Genomic DNA, 18,566 nt, shown 5'->3' on the forward strand with positions numbered 1-18,566 from the left:
ACTACTGGGCATGGTAGCTCACGCCTGTAATCCCAGCACTATGGGAGGCTGAGGCAGGCAGATCACTTGAGGTCAGGAGTTCGAGATGAGGCTGGCCAACATCATGAAACCTCATCCCTACCAAAAATACAAAAATGGCTGGGCACGATGGCACAAGCCTGTAATCTCAGCTACTCAGGAGGCTGAGTCAGGAGAGCCCAGGAGGCGGAGGGTTGCAGTGAGCCGAGATCACACCACTGCACTTAAGAGTGGGCAACAGAGCGAGACTGTCTCAGAAAAAAAAAAAAACAAGATCCCACAATAGGTTGTCTGCAAGCTGAGGAGCAAGGAAAGCCAATCCAAGTCCCAAAACTGAAGAGCTTGGAGGCCAGTGTTCCAGGGCAGGAAGTATCCAGCACAGGAAAAAGATGTAGACTGGGAGGCTAAGGCTAAGCCAGTCTCTCCTTTTCACGTTTTTCTGCCTGCTTTATATTTTCTGGCAGCTGATTAGATTGTGCCCACCAGATTAAGGGTGGATCTGCCTTCCCCAGTTCACAGACTCTAATGTTAGTATCTTTTGGCAGCATCCTCACAGACCCATCCAGGGTTTACACTTTGTGTCCTTCAATCCAATCAAGTTGACACTCAGTTTTAACCATCACACATATGTAGTAGTTTTGCAAAATGTGATAGCAAGGAAAAATATAGCTGTTCAAAGAAACAGTAATGCTGTCATTAGAAAATAAACTAATTGGAGTCTCTGGATCATAGTTTGGCTTCAACTCTCTCAAGTTTACAAGAGCATTATCTGGGAAAATTAGTCAACAAGGTTGGAAATGAGTTCTGGGAAACTTTGCTCACTATCGTCCAGGCACCAGGCCAAACTACAGCATGGGCCAGGTACTGAATAAATGGCAGGAGTATGGTCAGGGCAGTAGGTGGCTCTAAATTTTCTATTTTTGTTTCCTTGGTGTATGTCACAGCAGTTTTCTGTGGGGTGAAATGAGTATCCTCAACCAAGGAGCTGGGCATGGAGAAAATGAGAGGAACCTCATTAATACATGGCAAGGATGACTTATTCTGGCTTTCTGTCCTGGTTGAAAAGATGAGACTGCAGAGATTTTTATGAAGATACTCCCAATTTGTCTGTCTTTTGAGTCACACTGCTCCATTATGGCCATTTACCTTTTACATGCGGTACACAACCAGTGTTCTAGGATTTTTGTTCATAGTTCTCCTGGTAAGGATCCTTTTATTTCTCCCTGTGCTGGACCTCCTGTTGCTTGTGTCTCATATTTTTCTCTTTATTTTCTCACATATTGGTGGCACATATTCTCCAGTGACTATTTGAGAGAAGGTTTGTGGTAGTTAAAATTTTTTTTTTGTGCTTGCACATAAAGTTTTTTTATCCACAGGCTGGTTGATAGCTTGGCTGAATACGAATAGGACCTCTAAGTTAGAAATATCTTTCCTTTCGAATCTTGAAAACATTGCTTCACTGACTTGAAATATTTAATCCGTTTTCCACCAAATTTACAATAGAATTATTTTATCTTGTAATTTTTTTTGTAGGTGTTACAGTTCGAGTGCCTCAAACAACCACGTATGTTGTAAACAATGGACTAACCCTGGGATCCACAGGACCTCAGCTCACAGTGCATCACCGACCACCACAAGTGCATACTGTAAGTGTTGATGCTTGGTTTTGTAAAATTCTCAACTGTAAAGGTGTAAAATATTATTGTAGTTGGCATTTTTCTTTAAAGTGGTTATATCCTTGGCCGGGCGCGGTGGCTCACGCCTGTAATCCCAGCTCTCAGAGAGGCAGAGGCGGGAGGATAGCTTGAGCCCAGGAGTTCGAGACCTGCCTGGGTAATACAGCGAGACCCCGTTCTCCACAAAAAGGAAAAAAAAAAAAAAAAAAAGACAAAAGACAAAAAAATAAATAAATAAAGCGGTTATATCCAAGGGAAGTGTTAGGTCTTTTGCTTTTTCAGAAGTTTATTTCTAAAAATTGATCTTAAACCATTATGAACAAATGTTCATAGGGATGATCATTTAGAATCATCGAGTTTGCTTGTGGTGTACAGTATACAAAAACAGGTCCACAGTTGGGGTATATGAAGTGAAATATAGATCATTCCTAATTCATAGTTAAATTAAAAAGGACATTTTTCCATGTGTTAATTTTATTCTTTTGTTTTAAACTATGCCATGTCTAACTGCTACATTGTCATCAATTGTTTTAAAGAACCCAATGATATTGGGAATTCATTAGTTAAGAGGCAGCAGAGATAACCAAAGATTTCTCCTTAGATTTAGCCTCCAAAACAACGTCACATTATCCTGTGACACAATTTTGTCAGTGTTTGGTATGAAATATCATCATAATGATAATGATGTTCCAGTGTTAGAAAAGTCAGTAGGACTTCCTAAAGTTAGAGTCACATTTTTTTCATCTGGCCTTAACCTGTCTTTCTAGATTTTTCTTCATGTGCCCTATATCCAAGAAAAAGTTAATACTTGTTGTTGTCCATGCGTCCCCTCACTTTCCTGTCCACATGCCTTTGCTCATGCTTTATTTTTGACTGAAAGGTACATGATTATTTCTGCATCTCTGGATCCTATCTTTCACAGTTCGGTTTAAATATCACCTTTTTCTTGTAAATTGGCCAAAAATATAGTACACATTCAGTGTTAATGTGCTTATTTATAAGAAAATGCTACTGTCTTATATTGCAAAATAACTTAAAAATGAAAGTATAGTTGTATTCTCCAATTTTATATGATCTTGATTGCCATAATGATATTTTAAAATGTTATACTGAAGTGATAATCTGTAAGATAGATAATTCAATCATAAATTATTTTGTTAGAAGTAGATCATTATTTCCATGTTTCTCAAAATGATGTTCCATCAGCAGGGGCTTTTTATTTCATAAGAAAAACTCAAAATATTTTAGGTCTAGGAAGTAGAGCAGGAATAACCTCAGCATCATTGTTTGTGGCATCATTCATTACAAAACCCCAAATAGAACTTGCCAAATTTGATATGGTATTTGGTATTTCCTAGAATTCTTGATGTAAAATGATATCTCTATGTATGTTCTCTAAGGTGTTTTAATTCTAACATTCTAAAATGTTGTTTTTGTGATCATTATAAATCAGTGTGACTTGTTTTTTTAGGAGCCGCCACGCCCTGTGCACCCAGCACCCTTACCAGAAGCTCCACAACCACAACGTGTGCCCCCAGAAGCTGCCAGCACATCTCTGCCTCAGAAGCCACACTTGAAGTTAGCACGAGTTCAGAGTCAAAATGGCATAGTACTGTCATGGAGTGTCCTGGAGGTGGATCGAAGCTGTGCCACTGTTGATAGCTACCATCTCTATGCTTACCATGAGGAACCTAGTGCCACTGTGCCCTCACAATGGAAAAAGATAGGGGAAGTCAAGGCACTTCCCTTGCCCATGGCATGTACTCTCACCCAGTTTGTATCTGGTAGCAAATACTACTTTGCAGTACGAGCCAAGGATATTTATGGACGTTTTGGGCCTTTCTGTGATCCTCAGTCAACAGATGTGATCTCTTCTACCCAGAGCAGTTAAACCTTGGAGCCTTTATATTTTCCTCTTTTAAAATTTCCACCTTTTGGTCTTGTTTTTAATCTTGTGCATGATACCCCATGTAAAATCCACCTCGTGCAAGATTTCTTGGACAGATGTGTGTATACACTACATTTGTTTATAACCAGAAGCAAAATAAACTCAGCCCACAAAGCTAGAATCTTTTCCTGGACAGTTTAGGCTTTGGGGTTTGGAAATGTAAATGTGTACCTTGCTTTAGTTTTGAGGCTGGGGAATACGTGTGGGTGTTTATGTGTGTTTTTCCCTATGTATGTGTTACTGCATTGGAATCTCCCATTTTTATTCTCAAATTTACCTCTTAAAGTACGAAGTAGTAGATCAAAGGATTTGAGATGTGTAACTGGCATGATTCTGCTTTTAAAGGATCTGTAGGATCATTTTAGTTAAATGGTTTAAACAGAATCAAAACAAAACCCAAAGAAATGAATTAAAAACAAAATGGCTAAATAGTTTAAAATAGGTTGATTCGAACACAGGAAAGGATCTATTTGTCGTGTCTTTTGTCTGGTCTCCTAAGTTGTTAATTAGATTAAAAAAGATCTGCAATGGCCCCCTCCCTTTCCTCATCTGGCTTTTACATTTATTTTGTGCCTTAAAGATGAACTACAAAAATAAACATGGCCAAAAATAAATAAATAAACATGGCCATATGTCCATGGTTGCTTACTCTTCCCTTGCAGCCTTTTTACCCTTGATTTCTTGCACACCTCCTCAAGTAATTTTTTTTTTTTTTTAGATGGAGTTTCGCTCTTGTCCAGGCTAGAGTGCAGTGGCACCATCTCAGCTCACTGCAACCTCCGCCTCCTGGGTTCGAGCAGTTCTCCTGTCTCAGCCCGAGAGTAGCTGAGATTACAGGCGCCTGTCACCATGCCCGGCTAATTTTTGTATTTTTAGTAGAGATGGGGTTTCACCATGTTGGCCAGGCTGGTCTCAAACTCCTGACCTCAGGTGATCCACCTGTCTCAGCCTCCCAAAGTGCTGGGATTACCGTTGTGAGCCACCGTGCCCAGCCTACTCAAGTGATTTTTAAACCAAGGGGTGTGTGTGTACATGGATGTATATGTACACACGCACACATGCACATGCACAGTCTCATCTTAGCCGGGCATGGTGATGGCATCACATTTAACTCCAAAAATGTGACGTGGCTATTTTCTTCTAAAACTGTAGATGCTTTTATTTTTGGTCACTATTTAACTTTGCGTAAAGTGGACCAAGAGAAAACCATATTGTGGAAGAAAATTTTTCACATGTTTTAGTGTCCGTGTTGCACACGGTGTTAGAGATTATGAAATGATTCTGGTTCAGTTGATCACCCAAAGCTATCACCCAATACTAATTCCTTAGTATTCTTTCAAAGGAAGCAAATAGCAAGATGCACAATATAGAAGGAGCTAAAATATCAAGGGGAAAGTTTCATTTCCTCTTTATTCTCACATCGTCCTTCCTGTTTTAACCTTTTAACTTTGTTTTGATAGTGCCAAGTGGAGTCTGATGTACCCCTTGTTAGCTTTGGATAGAATTTAAAGTATATCCCAAAATTAGCCGGGCATGTTGGTGCATGCCTGTAACCCCAGCTACTCAGGAGGCACGGAGAAGCGCTTGAACCCGGGAGGCAGAGGTTGCAGTGAGCTGAGATGGCGCCGTTGTACTCTAGCCTGGGAGACAAGAGTGAAACTCTGTCTCAAATAAAAAAGAATTTAAAGTATATCCTTTGAGGTCATTTTATGTAACAATTAGATATAACCTCCTGTGTATCTCTCTGTTCCTCTTCAAAGTTATTAAAATTCAGCTTAGGTCATGGATTTTTAATATGAGGGCCAGCTGTACTGGTGTCAGGTAGGTGTTTTGAGTGTAGATAGTTTAGGTCCGGAGGGCTGGGTTAAGTTTTAGGAGTGAAAATGTGCTTGAGAATATTTTGAAAGGAATTTATGAATTTTGTGAAATAACTTACAAGTCCTCTTCCTTTGCAATATTTGAATTCATTTTTCTACCTTCTCAAAGTAGTCATTCATTTTTCCTAGAATTACAGGAGGGAACTCTCTCTTTTGTTAATGTTGTTTTGTTTGCAACTTTGATGGCTTATAATAGGAAGTTTTCTAGTTGTAAAGAAAACTCTTTAGAGACTTTTGACTGGTCAGTATACTATCATCTGAGGTGTAAGATTTGATTCATGATGAAGAAAGCCTATAGATTGCCAAAAAATTAATGCTCCAAACCTCCTTTCACTCTCAGAAAATGAGACCACAAGGGAGTATGCTATAAATCAAATTTGCCAACCAACTATGTAGATATTACTCATTCTAGGACTAATGATGATGGTAAAGAAGTTGCCAGTGTTATGACAATGAAAATTTTAAAAGGAAGGAGTCGGTGATCTTCTAGATGTATATGAACACCTGTCTATATCTGCATGTGTATGTTTTGACCTGCAGTGGTTGCAGTGTTGATTATGTGTTCAAGATTATTCCTGTCTACAAAATTGAAGGCCCTTGTTCAAATTGTTCTTTATTGGGTGTTTTTATGGTCATGTGGTTATACTTTTCTTACATAACCTACAAAAGGTTCTCTTGATGAACATTTTTATTTATATTTACTAATTTTTTTAAATAAAAAGCTTTCATAGCATTATTTAATCAGATGAAGAAAGCCCAGTAGAATTTTTTAAAAAAATTCCTTATCCTAGCCTATATTATGTTTTCTGTCAAAGGAAAACAAATTCTCAAATAGCAATTCTAAAAATAGATTTACTAAAGTAAAATAATTACTTAAAATGTTTTATTCCAGTTGGAAGGAAGGTACAGGGAGAGCTCGCAATTATTTAGGGGAAAAGTATATTTATTGTAAGATGGTGTACTCAAATTAGCCTACCATGGCACGTAGGGGCAGCAGCTATATTAGATTTACTAGAGGTGCTAGGTTAGAACACTAGGTTTTTATTGAGGCAGGTTTTAATATTGATAGATGCTTTTTGTTTGGTTTGCTTCTTCTGGGAGAGAGAATGGAGGACTTAAGTGTAAGTAGCTACTGATAACAGACTTTCTAGTAGCAGTTTCCACTCCGCAGTTAACTTTTTAGTTTCATAGTATCTTTTCACAAATTAATACAAATAAGCTAGATTCTCCCATTTTGGGAATGCAAGTTTTACTACATTTTTAGCCTGGCAATATTTGTGTAGGTATTGCCTTATTGGAAATTCTGAAAACCTGATACTGCAACCTGCAATGTAGGATGTTTGTATGGCATTTAAAGATAACGGTGATGTTTATTATTCTATACTTTGCATTCTGTGAGAGTAGTTTTCACTGTCTTAAGTGTGAGTAAGCCTCTTCTAAAAATCCTGTTCTTGCCAAGAAATTTATAAATCACATACAAAGACATCTGTTGTTAACAGTTAATTTTATGAGGTAACTATATCCTTCTATTTCTCTGGATTCATTTTTTTTAAAATATGCAGAATACTGCATACTGTTTAAGTTAGTATATACATTTATGAGAGAAGTGGAGAGCTTTCTTCCTTGAAAAGTCGGTATTTGTTGAGATATCATTTGCCTCACAGAGAGGTGTTTCCCACTCCCATCCCCATTGCCAGATAATAAATACTTTGAAAAAGTGACCTAAAACAGCTTAAATCTTAGGTGCATCTGTCTGCAGACCTCCTTAAGTAGGCTGTATCTTACAGTTCTCTTACTGCATTGGGTAAGTGTTAACTGTGTTGTTTGTTCTTTTGCTTTAAATATTCTCCAAATTACCATTTATGCAACAAGGTCAGGGTTAATACTGCATGGTATTCATTTATCTTGTTTCATGAACTTTCCAGTACTGTACAAGGTCAACAAAGTAATGCCTGTGGTATCCTCATCTCTCACTTTTTTACACTGTGATCTTAGCACAGTAAGGTACTGCAAAGACCTTCCTTCCAAATGTTCTCCTTGACTTTACTACTTGGGCTAATTCAGTATCCTCAACATCCTATGATTTTATTGTTTTATCACTGACCTGTGGTTGGCCTGTTTTATCCTAATTTCCAGAAAAATCAAGTCCTAGTATTTGCAATATCAAATAACTGTCTAAAACCAATGTGTGATTCTACCTTCCTTACTATTTTTACTGGGGAAATGCCCTTTTTTTTTTTTTTTTTTTTTTTTTTAAACTTTTGGGACACACACACAAATCAGCATCTCTCATGAAGCGTTTGTTAGCGTGGCAGACTTGTCTAATTCCTGAAACTCATTCATCCCCTTGAGCCAGCCAATGGGGAGGAATAGGATAATGCAAACACACGTTTTGTTTTCTCATTTTCAAATAACTTACCATGTTAAAATAAACTTTTCTTTGTTTTTTATTTGTAGAGTCAGCTAAGTACCCATATTTAAATGCTGTCTTTATCATTTTTTGGGGGTTTTTGTTTTTGTCTGTTTCTTTGTTTTGTTTTTGTAAATAAGGTAACTGGGCAATCAAACACCTTTTGGGGATTCTGGCTTTAGTATTTTATCAGCCATTTCAAAATTAAATATAAAAATCCTTTGTAAGTAACTTGCATCCTAATTTTTCTTTATTGCAGTTGAAAGTGTAAATAATAAGACAATGTAAGTAAGACCTTCCTAATGTCTAATACAAACTGGGCTGTAGCAAGTGGCCCTATTTTTATTAGGGTTTTGAAGGTTTGTGTGTGTGTGTGTGTGTGTGTGTGTGTGTGTGTGTGTTTCTTTTTTAAATGTATAGTAGAGTGGTGTCTGTATAAGTGTTAACTGTAGTGGGGTTTTGTCCAGCAAGCCTGAAATTTATACTTTGAAATAAAACTACTGGGTTTTTAACATTCTGAGTACTCTGTTTAATTCTGGTTATTCACCCTTGTGGCTTTTTTCTTCCTTTTTTAAGAATCTTCCACCTTGTTTAGAGTCACCCATTACATACTGTATGGTATGGCTTATTTAACCTACTTCGCAATTCCATGGCACTCAGATCACATGTAACTCTCCAGTTTTGAAAGAAAGTTGCTATGCAGGGTTGCTGCCAGATTGTATAGGTGCTTTTGGCGTATAGGAGGCAACAGTAAGGTTTACTATATTGTATGCCTAACCTACACCACAAAAGGACTCAACTGATGCCTGTTAATGACCAGAAAAATCATTAACTACAATCACTAACTACTACTAGAGGTTCCTTTGAAAACGAAGCTCTAGCGTCTCCTAGGGTTTTGTCATTAGGCATATTCATCCAGGGAAATGAGAAAGAGCATAGGAGGAGTACAGATTCTTATGGGCTGGTCCCGGAAGTGGCATTCGTCTCAGGTTCCAGTGGCTAGAATTGTCATGTGGCACAACTATCTGAGGGACACTGGGAGATGTGGTCTGTGTCAGCAGGCATGAAAGGAGAATATGAATTCTGCTGAATGAAGGAGCAGTTTCTGCCATACCCTCTTGTGTATTAGCATGTATACTAAAGCTTAGTGTTATTTATATATATAACATTTCTTCTACAGTGCTCTACCTTATAGCAAGTGCTTGCTGTGAAAACAACAAAGTCAGTGGAAAATGAAAGTGACAAATGAATTTAATATATTTTATTGCATAATTCTGATGGGAAAAACATAGCTAAAATAGTGCCTTTGGTTTCTTATTTACAGCCTTCTAGTCCGTCATCTCCCTCCTTCATTTTATGTCACGTTTCAAAATTGGTTTCATGGTAATAAAATCAAAGTTGTAGACCTCTGGCATGCCCTGATGTAGAGTTTTGTTGAAACGGTTCCAGTGAAAAACAGGGAGGCCACCTTGTACTGTGGGACCACTTATGGCATAGGATGTGTACTGAGATGCTAGGTAGATATCTGCCACCTGGAAAGAGAGAGGAGGAGGACATTTTAGAAAAATCATTTGGCAAAAAATTAAATGCATGGCCTTTCCCACTCCCCCAACTACCAAAGTCATAATATTAGCTTTTTTTTTTTTTTTTTTTTTTTTTTGAGACGGAGTTTCGCTCTTGTTGCCCAGGCAGGAGTACAGTGGCACAATGTCGGCTCACGGCAACCTCTGCCTCCTAGGTTCAGCAGAGATGGGGTTTTGCCTTGTTGGTCAAGCTAGTCTCGAACTCCTGATCTCAGGTGATCCACCTGCCTCAGCCTCCCAAAGTGCTGGGATTACAGGCATGAGCCACTGCGCCAGGCTGCCTTCTTTAAAACAAAATTTTCTTGCCATTTTTCACATTGTCTTTATATGATACAGTCTTCTGTATACATTTGGCATCAAATGTCAATCAACTAGAAATGTGTGAAATGAACAGTGTAGCCAAAAGCAAGATAGGAAGTCAGATTACTCATTCAGAATTCTAGCTCCAAAGCTCATTTAAAGATCACTTAACCCCTCTGTGAGTCAGTGTTCTCCTTTGTAAAATGGGCTGATAACCCTACTTCATAGAGTTGGCTTAATGCAAGCAATGCTCAAAGCAATGCCTAGAATAGATGAAGTCCTCAGAAAAAGTTGCTATTAATCAGGGTGGTAACAAGAGTCTTAAAGTAAATGGAGCTCACTGTCAAAAATTGAGGGCCGTGGTTCTCAAAAACACCTAACCACTGACTAGCAGCGGATCTTAATCTTAGAAGGGAAAGAGAATCCCTTCTGATTTTCCCCATAAAGAGAGAAATTGTATTTTTAAAGAGTATCCTTCAACAGAAACTTTTTGATAAAAACAATTGCAGGCCTCTGTCTCCAGAAGTGAGATTTGGTAGAGGGAAGCTTGTCTTGGGTTCTCCCAGGCAAGGCAGCAGAGGTGATTTTCTTGGTGTATTCTGTGATAGATACAAACTTCACACATTTGACTGAATGTTTGCAAATACCATTTTAAAAAAGGAATACAAAAACATTCATAGGGGTTTCATCTGTGCCAGCTTCTCTACATCTACCTTTTTTTTTTCTTTTTTTAAATGTTAACATTGAGAATCATTACGGTTAAAAGCTTTGCCTTCATCACATAGCTAAAAAGAAGGTTGAGCTGGAACTCAAGATACTTTAAAGCATTTCCTGTTTAGATATTAGGCTGATAGAGAATAATGTGTAACTGGGGTCAGCATTCCTATAATTTTTTGAGCCAAAGACCGAATACACAGTTTACCCTGACAGGTTTCTTCCAGAATTTAGGACAGGTGATGAAATGAAAAGACATAACACCCAAGCCAAGACTGCAAAAGGATGTAGTAGCATGATTCTGCCAACCAAATGCCTCATACCCTCAGACATCCCAAATCCAGTGGTGAGCAGGTAAATTTTTAAAAACCATCTTTCTGAGGAAAAAAGTTCTGATTTCCATAATGTAAATACTTTCACTTGACTGGTTTCAAACTATCAACATGATGTCAACTAACAATTGGTTCCTGCATGTCTATGAGCTGGCTTTAGCACACCACTGCAAACCTACTTATTACTTATTTTGAGAGACATTACAGCATTTATCATTTCTAACGTTGTGAAAAAACCTCTGTGCTTTAGGCATCTTGTCCAAACTTGCTCCTTCGGCTACATTCGATTCATGTTTAACATGGAATCACACTGCTTGAATAATATGTTCTTTGGACTTTGGGCCAGTCTGGTAAAACTTAAGACAACAATATCATCATTATGGCTGTATACATTTACAAATAACTAAACACTGTTGTAAACATTTTACAGAGATGAAAGGCTTATTCTTCAGAACACCATATGAGGTAAGTACTGTTATATCCATTTTACAGATGAAGAAACAGAGACATGATGGAATTATGTGATTTACTACTAAATGGCAGAGCAGGGACTTGAAGTTAGATAATAGGACCTACCACCAGAATCTCTGAAAGAGCTGATTCCTGGGTTGAGTTTATGGTTAGAGACATTACTATGCTTCCTGCCTGTGCAACTTTGCCTTTGGAGAGGCCTGTGTGCTGGTGGGAATTAAATTCAAAACCCAATAGCATGTTACCTTCGTGTCATAACAACCTCCAGGACTTGGGTTAGGTGAGTTCAGATCCTCACGGCAGCAGATGGTATTACAGGGGTCACCCTTACTGTAAGGATCCTTCTTATAATCTAGGAAACAGAGAGAGATGGGGAAGAAAGTGAGTATTGGCTATTTGGAGATCACACTTCTCCACAGTAAGGTTTTGGGGTCTGTTAAAGCCTCAGCGCAGCCTGCTTCCAGATAGAGACATCTGCCTTAGCTTGTGAGGAAGGAGTAAGTCCTTGGCCCCAGGCCCAGCCTGCTCTTAAGAACCTTACACAGTGAAAAATGGATAGGAGACCCAGATAAATGTGCCTCCGTTGTTTGACTCTGATGCTGTTCATAAGAAAAGAAATACAAATTTGACTTTGATGCTGTTCATAAAAAAAGATGTGGTATTTATGAACAGTTTTTGTTTTATTAGCTGCTGTTATCCTTGGAAGGAAACTTGTGTTTGGTGAAAAATTGTAAATGACCCTGTATGAGTTATTTCTTCTGTGTCTTGCAGATGACTTTTTTCAATTAAAAAATGTATAGACCCTTCTCTTTCATTTTATAAAGGAGGCCAAAGCTGTATTTATTGAGTATAAAATGTATAATATTAGTTAAATACTTAAGTAACTTCTTATAATTCCTTCTAGTACAGAGATGATAAGCTTACATGGATTCTTTATCCATAGGGAAGAAAAGGAGTTTTGAAGAATGATTCTTGAGAAATATGCTACCTACTGTTGTATCGCATGATATATTTCATGGATGCCATATCAGTCACTTTCCCTTGGTCACGCCGGAAGATTTTGGCTCGTGGAGCTAAATCATAAGAGTAGTCCAAGCCCAGCTTCTGAACTAACAGTGGATAGCCGCTCCAGTTGTAGATCTTTTCATGGAAAGGAACATTGTAGGAGGGCCAATATCCTGATTTGGAATGGAAGGGAAGTAAGGGAGGGATTGACAGGGAAGGAGACAGAAAAGGAGAGAGAGCAAAAGTTATCCATGTTCATTTATTTTGAAAATGGGCACAGGTGTTTAATTACAAAATAATGTATACAAAATAAAGCTTTTTGCATGTGAACCCTGGCAGCCACACAGCCTTTTAAATTTCCTAAATCAGCACACCTCTAGATTATTTCATTAGGGGAAGAAGAGCATCAGAATCCTCTGGTTTTCACCCCAAATTATTAATCTCTAAGCCAAAAAATAACCATATTCTTTATAGAGCAAAATAAAGTATAATGCAAGGCGATCTGGGGAGCTCATCTAAGTGGATTTAGTTACTGAAGTGCCAAGAAATGGCTGTTCACAATGTGGCCCTGTAAAGGAAGATGTCAAATGGTAATCATGAGGTAGTGGAAGAACATGGCACTGGGAATAGAAAGCCTGAATTCTAGGCTCAGGGCTTAAGAACTAGGTCTTAGGCAACTTCATTTGTTTTGTTTTGTTTCTGCTTCTTTTTTTTGAAAGATGTCAATGGGGAGAGAGAGGAGAAGTCCATAATGTGAGGGGATTGGGGATGATCTTGTAGGTTACATTAGGTTTTTAACTCCTTTGACTCTAAACATTTATAAAGGCTCAGCTTCATTGAAAGCTTCATAGCGTGTGAAGGCCACATAGCCTACTAGTCACTGAGCACCAAATATGTGACACAGCTCTCTCTGGTAAAAGCAGAATTTCAGAAACATCCTAGATTACACTGGCCTGGGTTATTGCCTACAGAACAGTCAAGGAATGTCTCCACCATTCACGGTTCTCTCCCACCCATTCTCTCCTGGCCCTTGTCTGCCTTTCTCCTTTGTATTGTTGTACAGGACCTCCTCTTTGGGGGTGAGGTTACAGAGACAAAAAGTAAATGATAAGACATTCAGCCTTGCTAATTCTGAGAGCCAGCATCAGAAGGACTGAGATATGGATGACATTGAAATTATAGAAGAAAAACAGATTTGTTGCTAAAACATATCTAGGTTATATAGACTCAGGAATTCGACTGCCTGGATTTGAAGCCTGGTTCTGCCATTATTAAGTATGTGACCTTGAACAAATTGCTTATCCTCTTCTGTGCCTCAGTTTCTTCATCTTCATTAAGTATTCAGCATTAAGCATCTTCATAAGCATAAGCATGAAATGCATTCAGATGGAGTGCTTAATTATAGTGTCTAATACTTGGTAAACATTAGATGATTATTACATTTCTCTTTGTGAAAACAGCTCAAATGAATAATGAAAATGTCTGCTTTATACTTCACATTTCATGAAGCTTCATGATTTAAAGCAGAGCAACTTGGCCTGGTGCAGTGATTTACGCCTGTAATCCCAGCACTTTGGGAGGCTGAAGCAGGTGGATTGCTTGAGTTCTTAAGTTCAAGACCAGGCTGGACAATATGGCAAGACCCTGCTTCTTTTATAAAATATAAAAAAAAAATAGCCAGGCATTGGGGTGCACACCTGTGGTCCCAGCGACTCGGGAGGCTGAGGCCCGAGAACCACTTGAACCCGAGAGGCGACGGTTGCAGGGACCCGAGATCACGCAGCTGCCCTATAGCCTGGATGACAAAGCGAGACCCTGTCTCAAAATAAAAAAATAAAATAGGGCGACTTGTTTAATCTCACAACAACCTGATGATGTGTAAGTATTATCATCCCTTTATTGAACAGAAGAAACAAGAGTTTCAGAGAGGTCAGATGTCTTCCTTGCCTCTCAAAACTTGACTGAATACAGGCCTTCTAACTAAAACATCCAGGGCTTCTATCACCATACCACAGTTGCTTAAATACGCTAGGAGGTGTGCCCACCTCCCATCCTGACCCCCCCTCCTTTTTAATGGCTATATGATATCATTTATTTGTTTGGGCAAAACACATGTTTCTTTCCGAGCTTTTCTTTACTCCCACTAAAATGGCCACAATAACACTTATGTGGTAGTATGTTACAAACATCAAACAAGAGAACTTAAGTAAAAGGCCCAGAAGAGTTTCTACAATGCAGTAGGTGCTCTGAATTTAACTCTCCGTTCTCTCCTCTGGCAAAAAAAAAAAAAAAACAAAAACAAAAACAAAAAACAAACAAAAAAAAAGACAGATCATCATCAACTCTTTTTAGTCTTAGGGAGTTTCAAGGGGTCTAGCAATGGGACTGCAGAGAACCAAGTCTACCATTCTGTTAGCAACTGTCCGAAGAAGAAAAGATTACTTTAGCAAGCATCTCTCTCTTGAGGCCTGCTATTATTTTCAGGCTTTTAGGAGCTGGAGGGACCAGCTGGGTTATCTGTTTTGAACTGCTCCATGCTAACCAGTAACCATCTAATGATTTCACTTCTTGGATGGATTTTCCTAACAAGCAAAGAAGGTAGGTCCACTGCTTGGCAGTATATGAACTGCTTGGCAATGAAAACTCCCACCTTAAAAATTGGTGTTATGTGTAAGTCTTAGTGCATTTAGTTGGTGTGAACCATTCTCCACTGACGAGGCTCACTCTAGACATCATTACAAAGTCAGTTTGGGGACCTGGAAGACGGAGGACCAGGTCCTGATCCCCAGGGTAGACACTTTATCTCCGTTCTGTCTCTATTCATCTGCCAGCTGATCTGTTGCAATAGTCTCCTAACGTGTCCTTTCTTCCCACCCAGTCTACTCTCCCTTGTCAGGAACTCCCAATTTTTAAAACATAAAGGCTGAACTGCCCAATAGGATTTTTAAGGCTAACATTTTCTCTCAATCTATCTACTTATCTTAATTGATTCTCATGACCATCCTGTGAAATTGTAGAGAAATTCTTGGGAGCCAGATGAGTCTCAGAATTTAGGGTTTTTCAGACTTTAGAACAACCATGGAGTGCGTGGATTATGTGACATTACAGTCTCTTTGGGAAACACCTCATAATCAAAGATGTTGATATTTCTGTAGCCTAATGTATACATGGTGTCTCTAAGAGGAAATAAAGACAATTAAAAAAAAAAAAAAACAGGCTGGGCACAGCAATTTGGAAGACCGAAGCAGATGGATCACCTGAGGTCAGGAGTTCAAGACCAACCTGGTGAACATGGTGAGACCCTGTCTCTACTAAAAACACATAAAAAATTAGCCGGGTGTGGTGGCTGTAGTCCCAGCTACTTGGAAGGCTGAGATAGGAGAATCGCTTGAACCCAAAAGGCAGAGGTTGCAGTGAGCTAAGATTACACCATTGCACTCCAGCCTGGGTGACAGAGCAACACTCCATCTGAAGAAAAATTAAAATTAAAAACCACTAAAAGTTTCCTTCTGGCAGTTTTGCTGCGAAATGAGTTCAGATCAGGTCATATGTTGCTACCAAGTGAGCTAGCTACCAAAGCAAAACAAAACACAAGAAACAAAATAATAATTTGTGGTTTTACAGTTTTGGAATTTTAAAATTACAAATACCTGGTTGTGGACCTGTATCATGATTCAGTTTTATAGATGAGGAAAGTGAGGCTTGCAGAGATTCAATGATTTGCCTGAGATTTTAAGGAACTGAGATTTGAATGAAGGCAGTGAGTCTCCTGGCTTCAAATGACTGGACTCCTTCTTGCCCACCAGAAGTGCCTTCTCTGACCCCACCCACTAACAGCCACGTTCTCTTTAGGTTCACCACTGGCCTAGGGACACCAGACCTGATGACAGCTCTTCCCATCCTGAGTTCCTGCAGCTGCTTTGAGTGCTTTGCTTCCCTACTAGACTCCTGAGTCCTTCGAGGTCAGGGATTCTATATCCTTGCTTTTCTAGTCCCTGGGCCACAGTGGCACTCCATAAATATTTGCTGAATTGAACTTAAAGCTTTAACCAGGAATACAGGAGAAAAGGTAATATTAGAACCATGAGGAATCACAGGGTCATGATGCCTGATTTGCGTCCCAATCTGCACATTGTCCTGCAAGAGTTTGTGATGTAGGTTTACATGTTGTGCTAAACCTGGTCATTCTCCCCCAGTGTAACTAGCAGTGGCATCCCCATCCTGTCTTCCCCCCCATGCCCTCCCCCACCACACATTCACACATTGTGCATTCCCCTACCATATATGAACTCACACATACTCGTCAGGTTTTCAGACTTATGACATGAAGAAAGTACCTCTCCGTAGAACATCAGTTTGTTCGGAATATTCTACATATGTAGGAATTTGCTCCACAATGTACAGAGTGCCTTTGTCAAGGCTGTGGTTCAGCTTTACCTTCTTCAGGTCCAGAACCATGTATTGATTGTTATAGGTGCCTGAAATATTAGGAGACATGAAGACGGGGCATGGGTATGACTTTACTGGTTAACAAGCCTAAATCAAAATATATGTCTGTGCCTAACAGTTATTCTGCAGGGTCACTTACCAGAGTTGTATTTTGAAAAGATGTCTGCCCACCTCTTGCCACTATCTGCCATCATATTGGCCACACGGACTCTTTGCCATGCCAGGAGAGTCTCGGGTATTACCTGCTTTAGCAGGGTTTTATTATACACACTGTTTGTGGTCTGCAGCAGTATCAATCCACTGCTAAGAATGTAAAAGTCATCCAGAGACTCCAAAAACCCTGCAGGAAAGACAAATATACACATCAGCATATGTATACATGGAACAGTGAACCATCATTATTAGCAAAGAGCTTTACATACATAATGCATTTTGCAAAGCGTGTCAGTTATTACTACCCTTGAGTTGCAGTAGCCTCCCCCAGCTCTGGCTCACCTCTGTGGTAGTCACCCAACTACCGCTTACAGAGGTGCCAATAGACCTCCACCCCTGGATTCTCCATTGAAAATTTATTTTATGATTTGAAATAAAAAAAAATGTTAAATCCAGAACATTGCAAGTTTCCAGAATGATAAACAGATGTAGATCCCAACTTGCTAGGATTTCGCAGGAGAACTTTTAATTAGGGAGGGGATTAGCAGGGTTCATTAGTAGGATATAAATGCCTTTTTTTCTTCTCTTCTACTTTCCCATATTTTTCAAATTTTGTATAAGTCTACTTTTCTTTTTTTTTTTATTTTGAGACACAGTCTGACTCTGTCACCCGGGCTGGAGTGTGGTGGCATGATCTCAGCTCACTGCAACCTCACCTCCTGGGTTCAAGCGATTCTTGTGCCTCAGCCTCCAGAGTAGCTGGGATTACAGGTGTGCACCACCATGCCTGGTTAATTTTTGTATTTTTAGTAGAGACCGGGTTTCACCATGTTGGCCAGGCTGGTCTCAAACTCCTGACCTCAAGGGATTCACCCGCCTTAGCCTCTAAAGTGCTGGGGTTACAGGTGTGGGCCACCACACCTGGCTAAGTGCGTAATTTTTATACATGGAAAAACATCTACATTTAGAAAAGTAAAGATGGTTTTGAAACTCGGTCATTGACACTCTTCGTCAATGCTTTTTTATAAATGTTAGAGGCAACACAGGAAAATCAGTGAAGCCACAGTCTTTTCTGAAGACCTATTTTGTGGTTTACACTGGGATTAGTATGGAAAGGACAGAATATCAGGCACAGCTGTAATAAAAAGAGAGGATATATTGTCATCAGTAACAGTAATGGAACAACTGTCAGTGTTGAAGAAGAGTCAGAAAAGGACCCCAGTGGTAGAGTTAGAAGGGGCCAGAGTGGTAAGTTCCTTTGGTGCATCCTGCCAAAGGGGATTAATGCCCTTACAAAATAGTCCAGAGAGAGCTAGCTAGCCCCTTCCACTATGGTGAGGTCACAGAGAGAAGGCACTGTCTATGAGAAACAGACCCTCATTAGACACTGAGTCTTCCAGTCCCTTCATCTTGGGCTTCCCAGCCTCCAGAACTGTGAGCAATAAAATTTCTGTAGTTTATGAATTACCTTGTCTGAGGTGTTTTGTCATACTGGTCAGAATGGACTGAGATAGTCTCAAATTTCTATCATTATTTTTTACCACTTTTATCATTTTTGCCATATCTGAGATCTAAACTATCATTTAGTTAATATTTTTATTTTTTGACAAGTAAAAATTATATAAATTTA

The 18,566-nt window shown here is 39.2% G+C and overlaps 2 protein-coding genes across 7 annotated transcripts in view; one reads left to right on the plus strand and one right to left on the minus strand.

Annotated features, from left to right (window-relative positions):
- The window catches only part of ATF7IP (activating transcription factor 7 interacting protein), a 139,598-nt gene extending 131,155 nt beyond the window's left edge, over positions 1-8,443 (plus strand). For 3 of the 6 annotated variants that reach the window (XM_010368455.2, XM_010368456.2, XM_010368454.2), the window contains exons 14-15: positions 1,552-1,664; positions 3,166-8,443. In XM_010368455.2, coding sequence (XP_010366757.1) covers positions 1,552-1,664; positions 3,166-3,585 — 533 coding nt within the window. In that variant the 3' untranslated portion in view covers positions 3,586-8,443. The remainder of the gene's footprint in view (positions 1-1,551; positions 1,665-3,165) is intronic. The other 3 variants (XM_030938984.1, XM_030938986.1, XM_030938985.1) reach the window with 1 other exon arrangement.
- A 719-nt stretch (positions 8,444-9,162) lies between these two features.
- Positions 9,163-18,566, minus strand: part of PLBD1 (phospholipase B domain containing 1) — a 65,671-nt gene continuing 56,267 nt past the window's right edge. The window contains exons 7-11 of the mRNA XM_010368457.2: positions 16,923-17,123; positions 16,672-16,812; positions 12,322-12,507; positions 11,575-11,681; positions 9,163-9,461 (exon numbers count right to left, since the gene is read on the minus strand). Of these exons, the coding sequence (XP_010366759.1) occupies positions 9,279-9,461; positions 11,575-11,681; positions 12,322-12,507; positions 16,672-16,812; positions 16,923-17,123 (818 nt within the window). The 3' untranslated portion in view covers positions 9,163-9,278. The remainder of the gene's footprint in view (positions 9,462-11,574; positions 11,682-12,321; positions 12,508-16,671; positions 16,813-16,922; positions 17,124-18,566) is intronic.

The sequence above is a fragment of the Rhinopithecus roxellana genome, chromosome 10, assembly GCF_007565055.1.
Source record: "Rhinopithecus roxellana isolate Shanxi Qingling chromosome 10, ASM756505v1, whole genome shotgun sequence".
NCBI classification, from domain to species: domain Eukaryota; kingdom Metazoa; phylum Chordata; class Mammalia; order Primates; family Cercopithecidae; genus Rhinopithecus; species Rhinopithecus roxellana.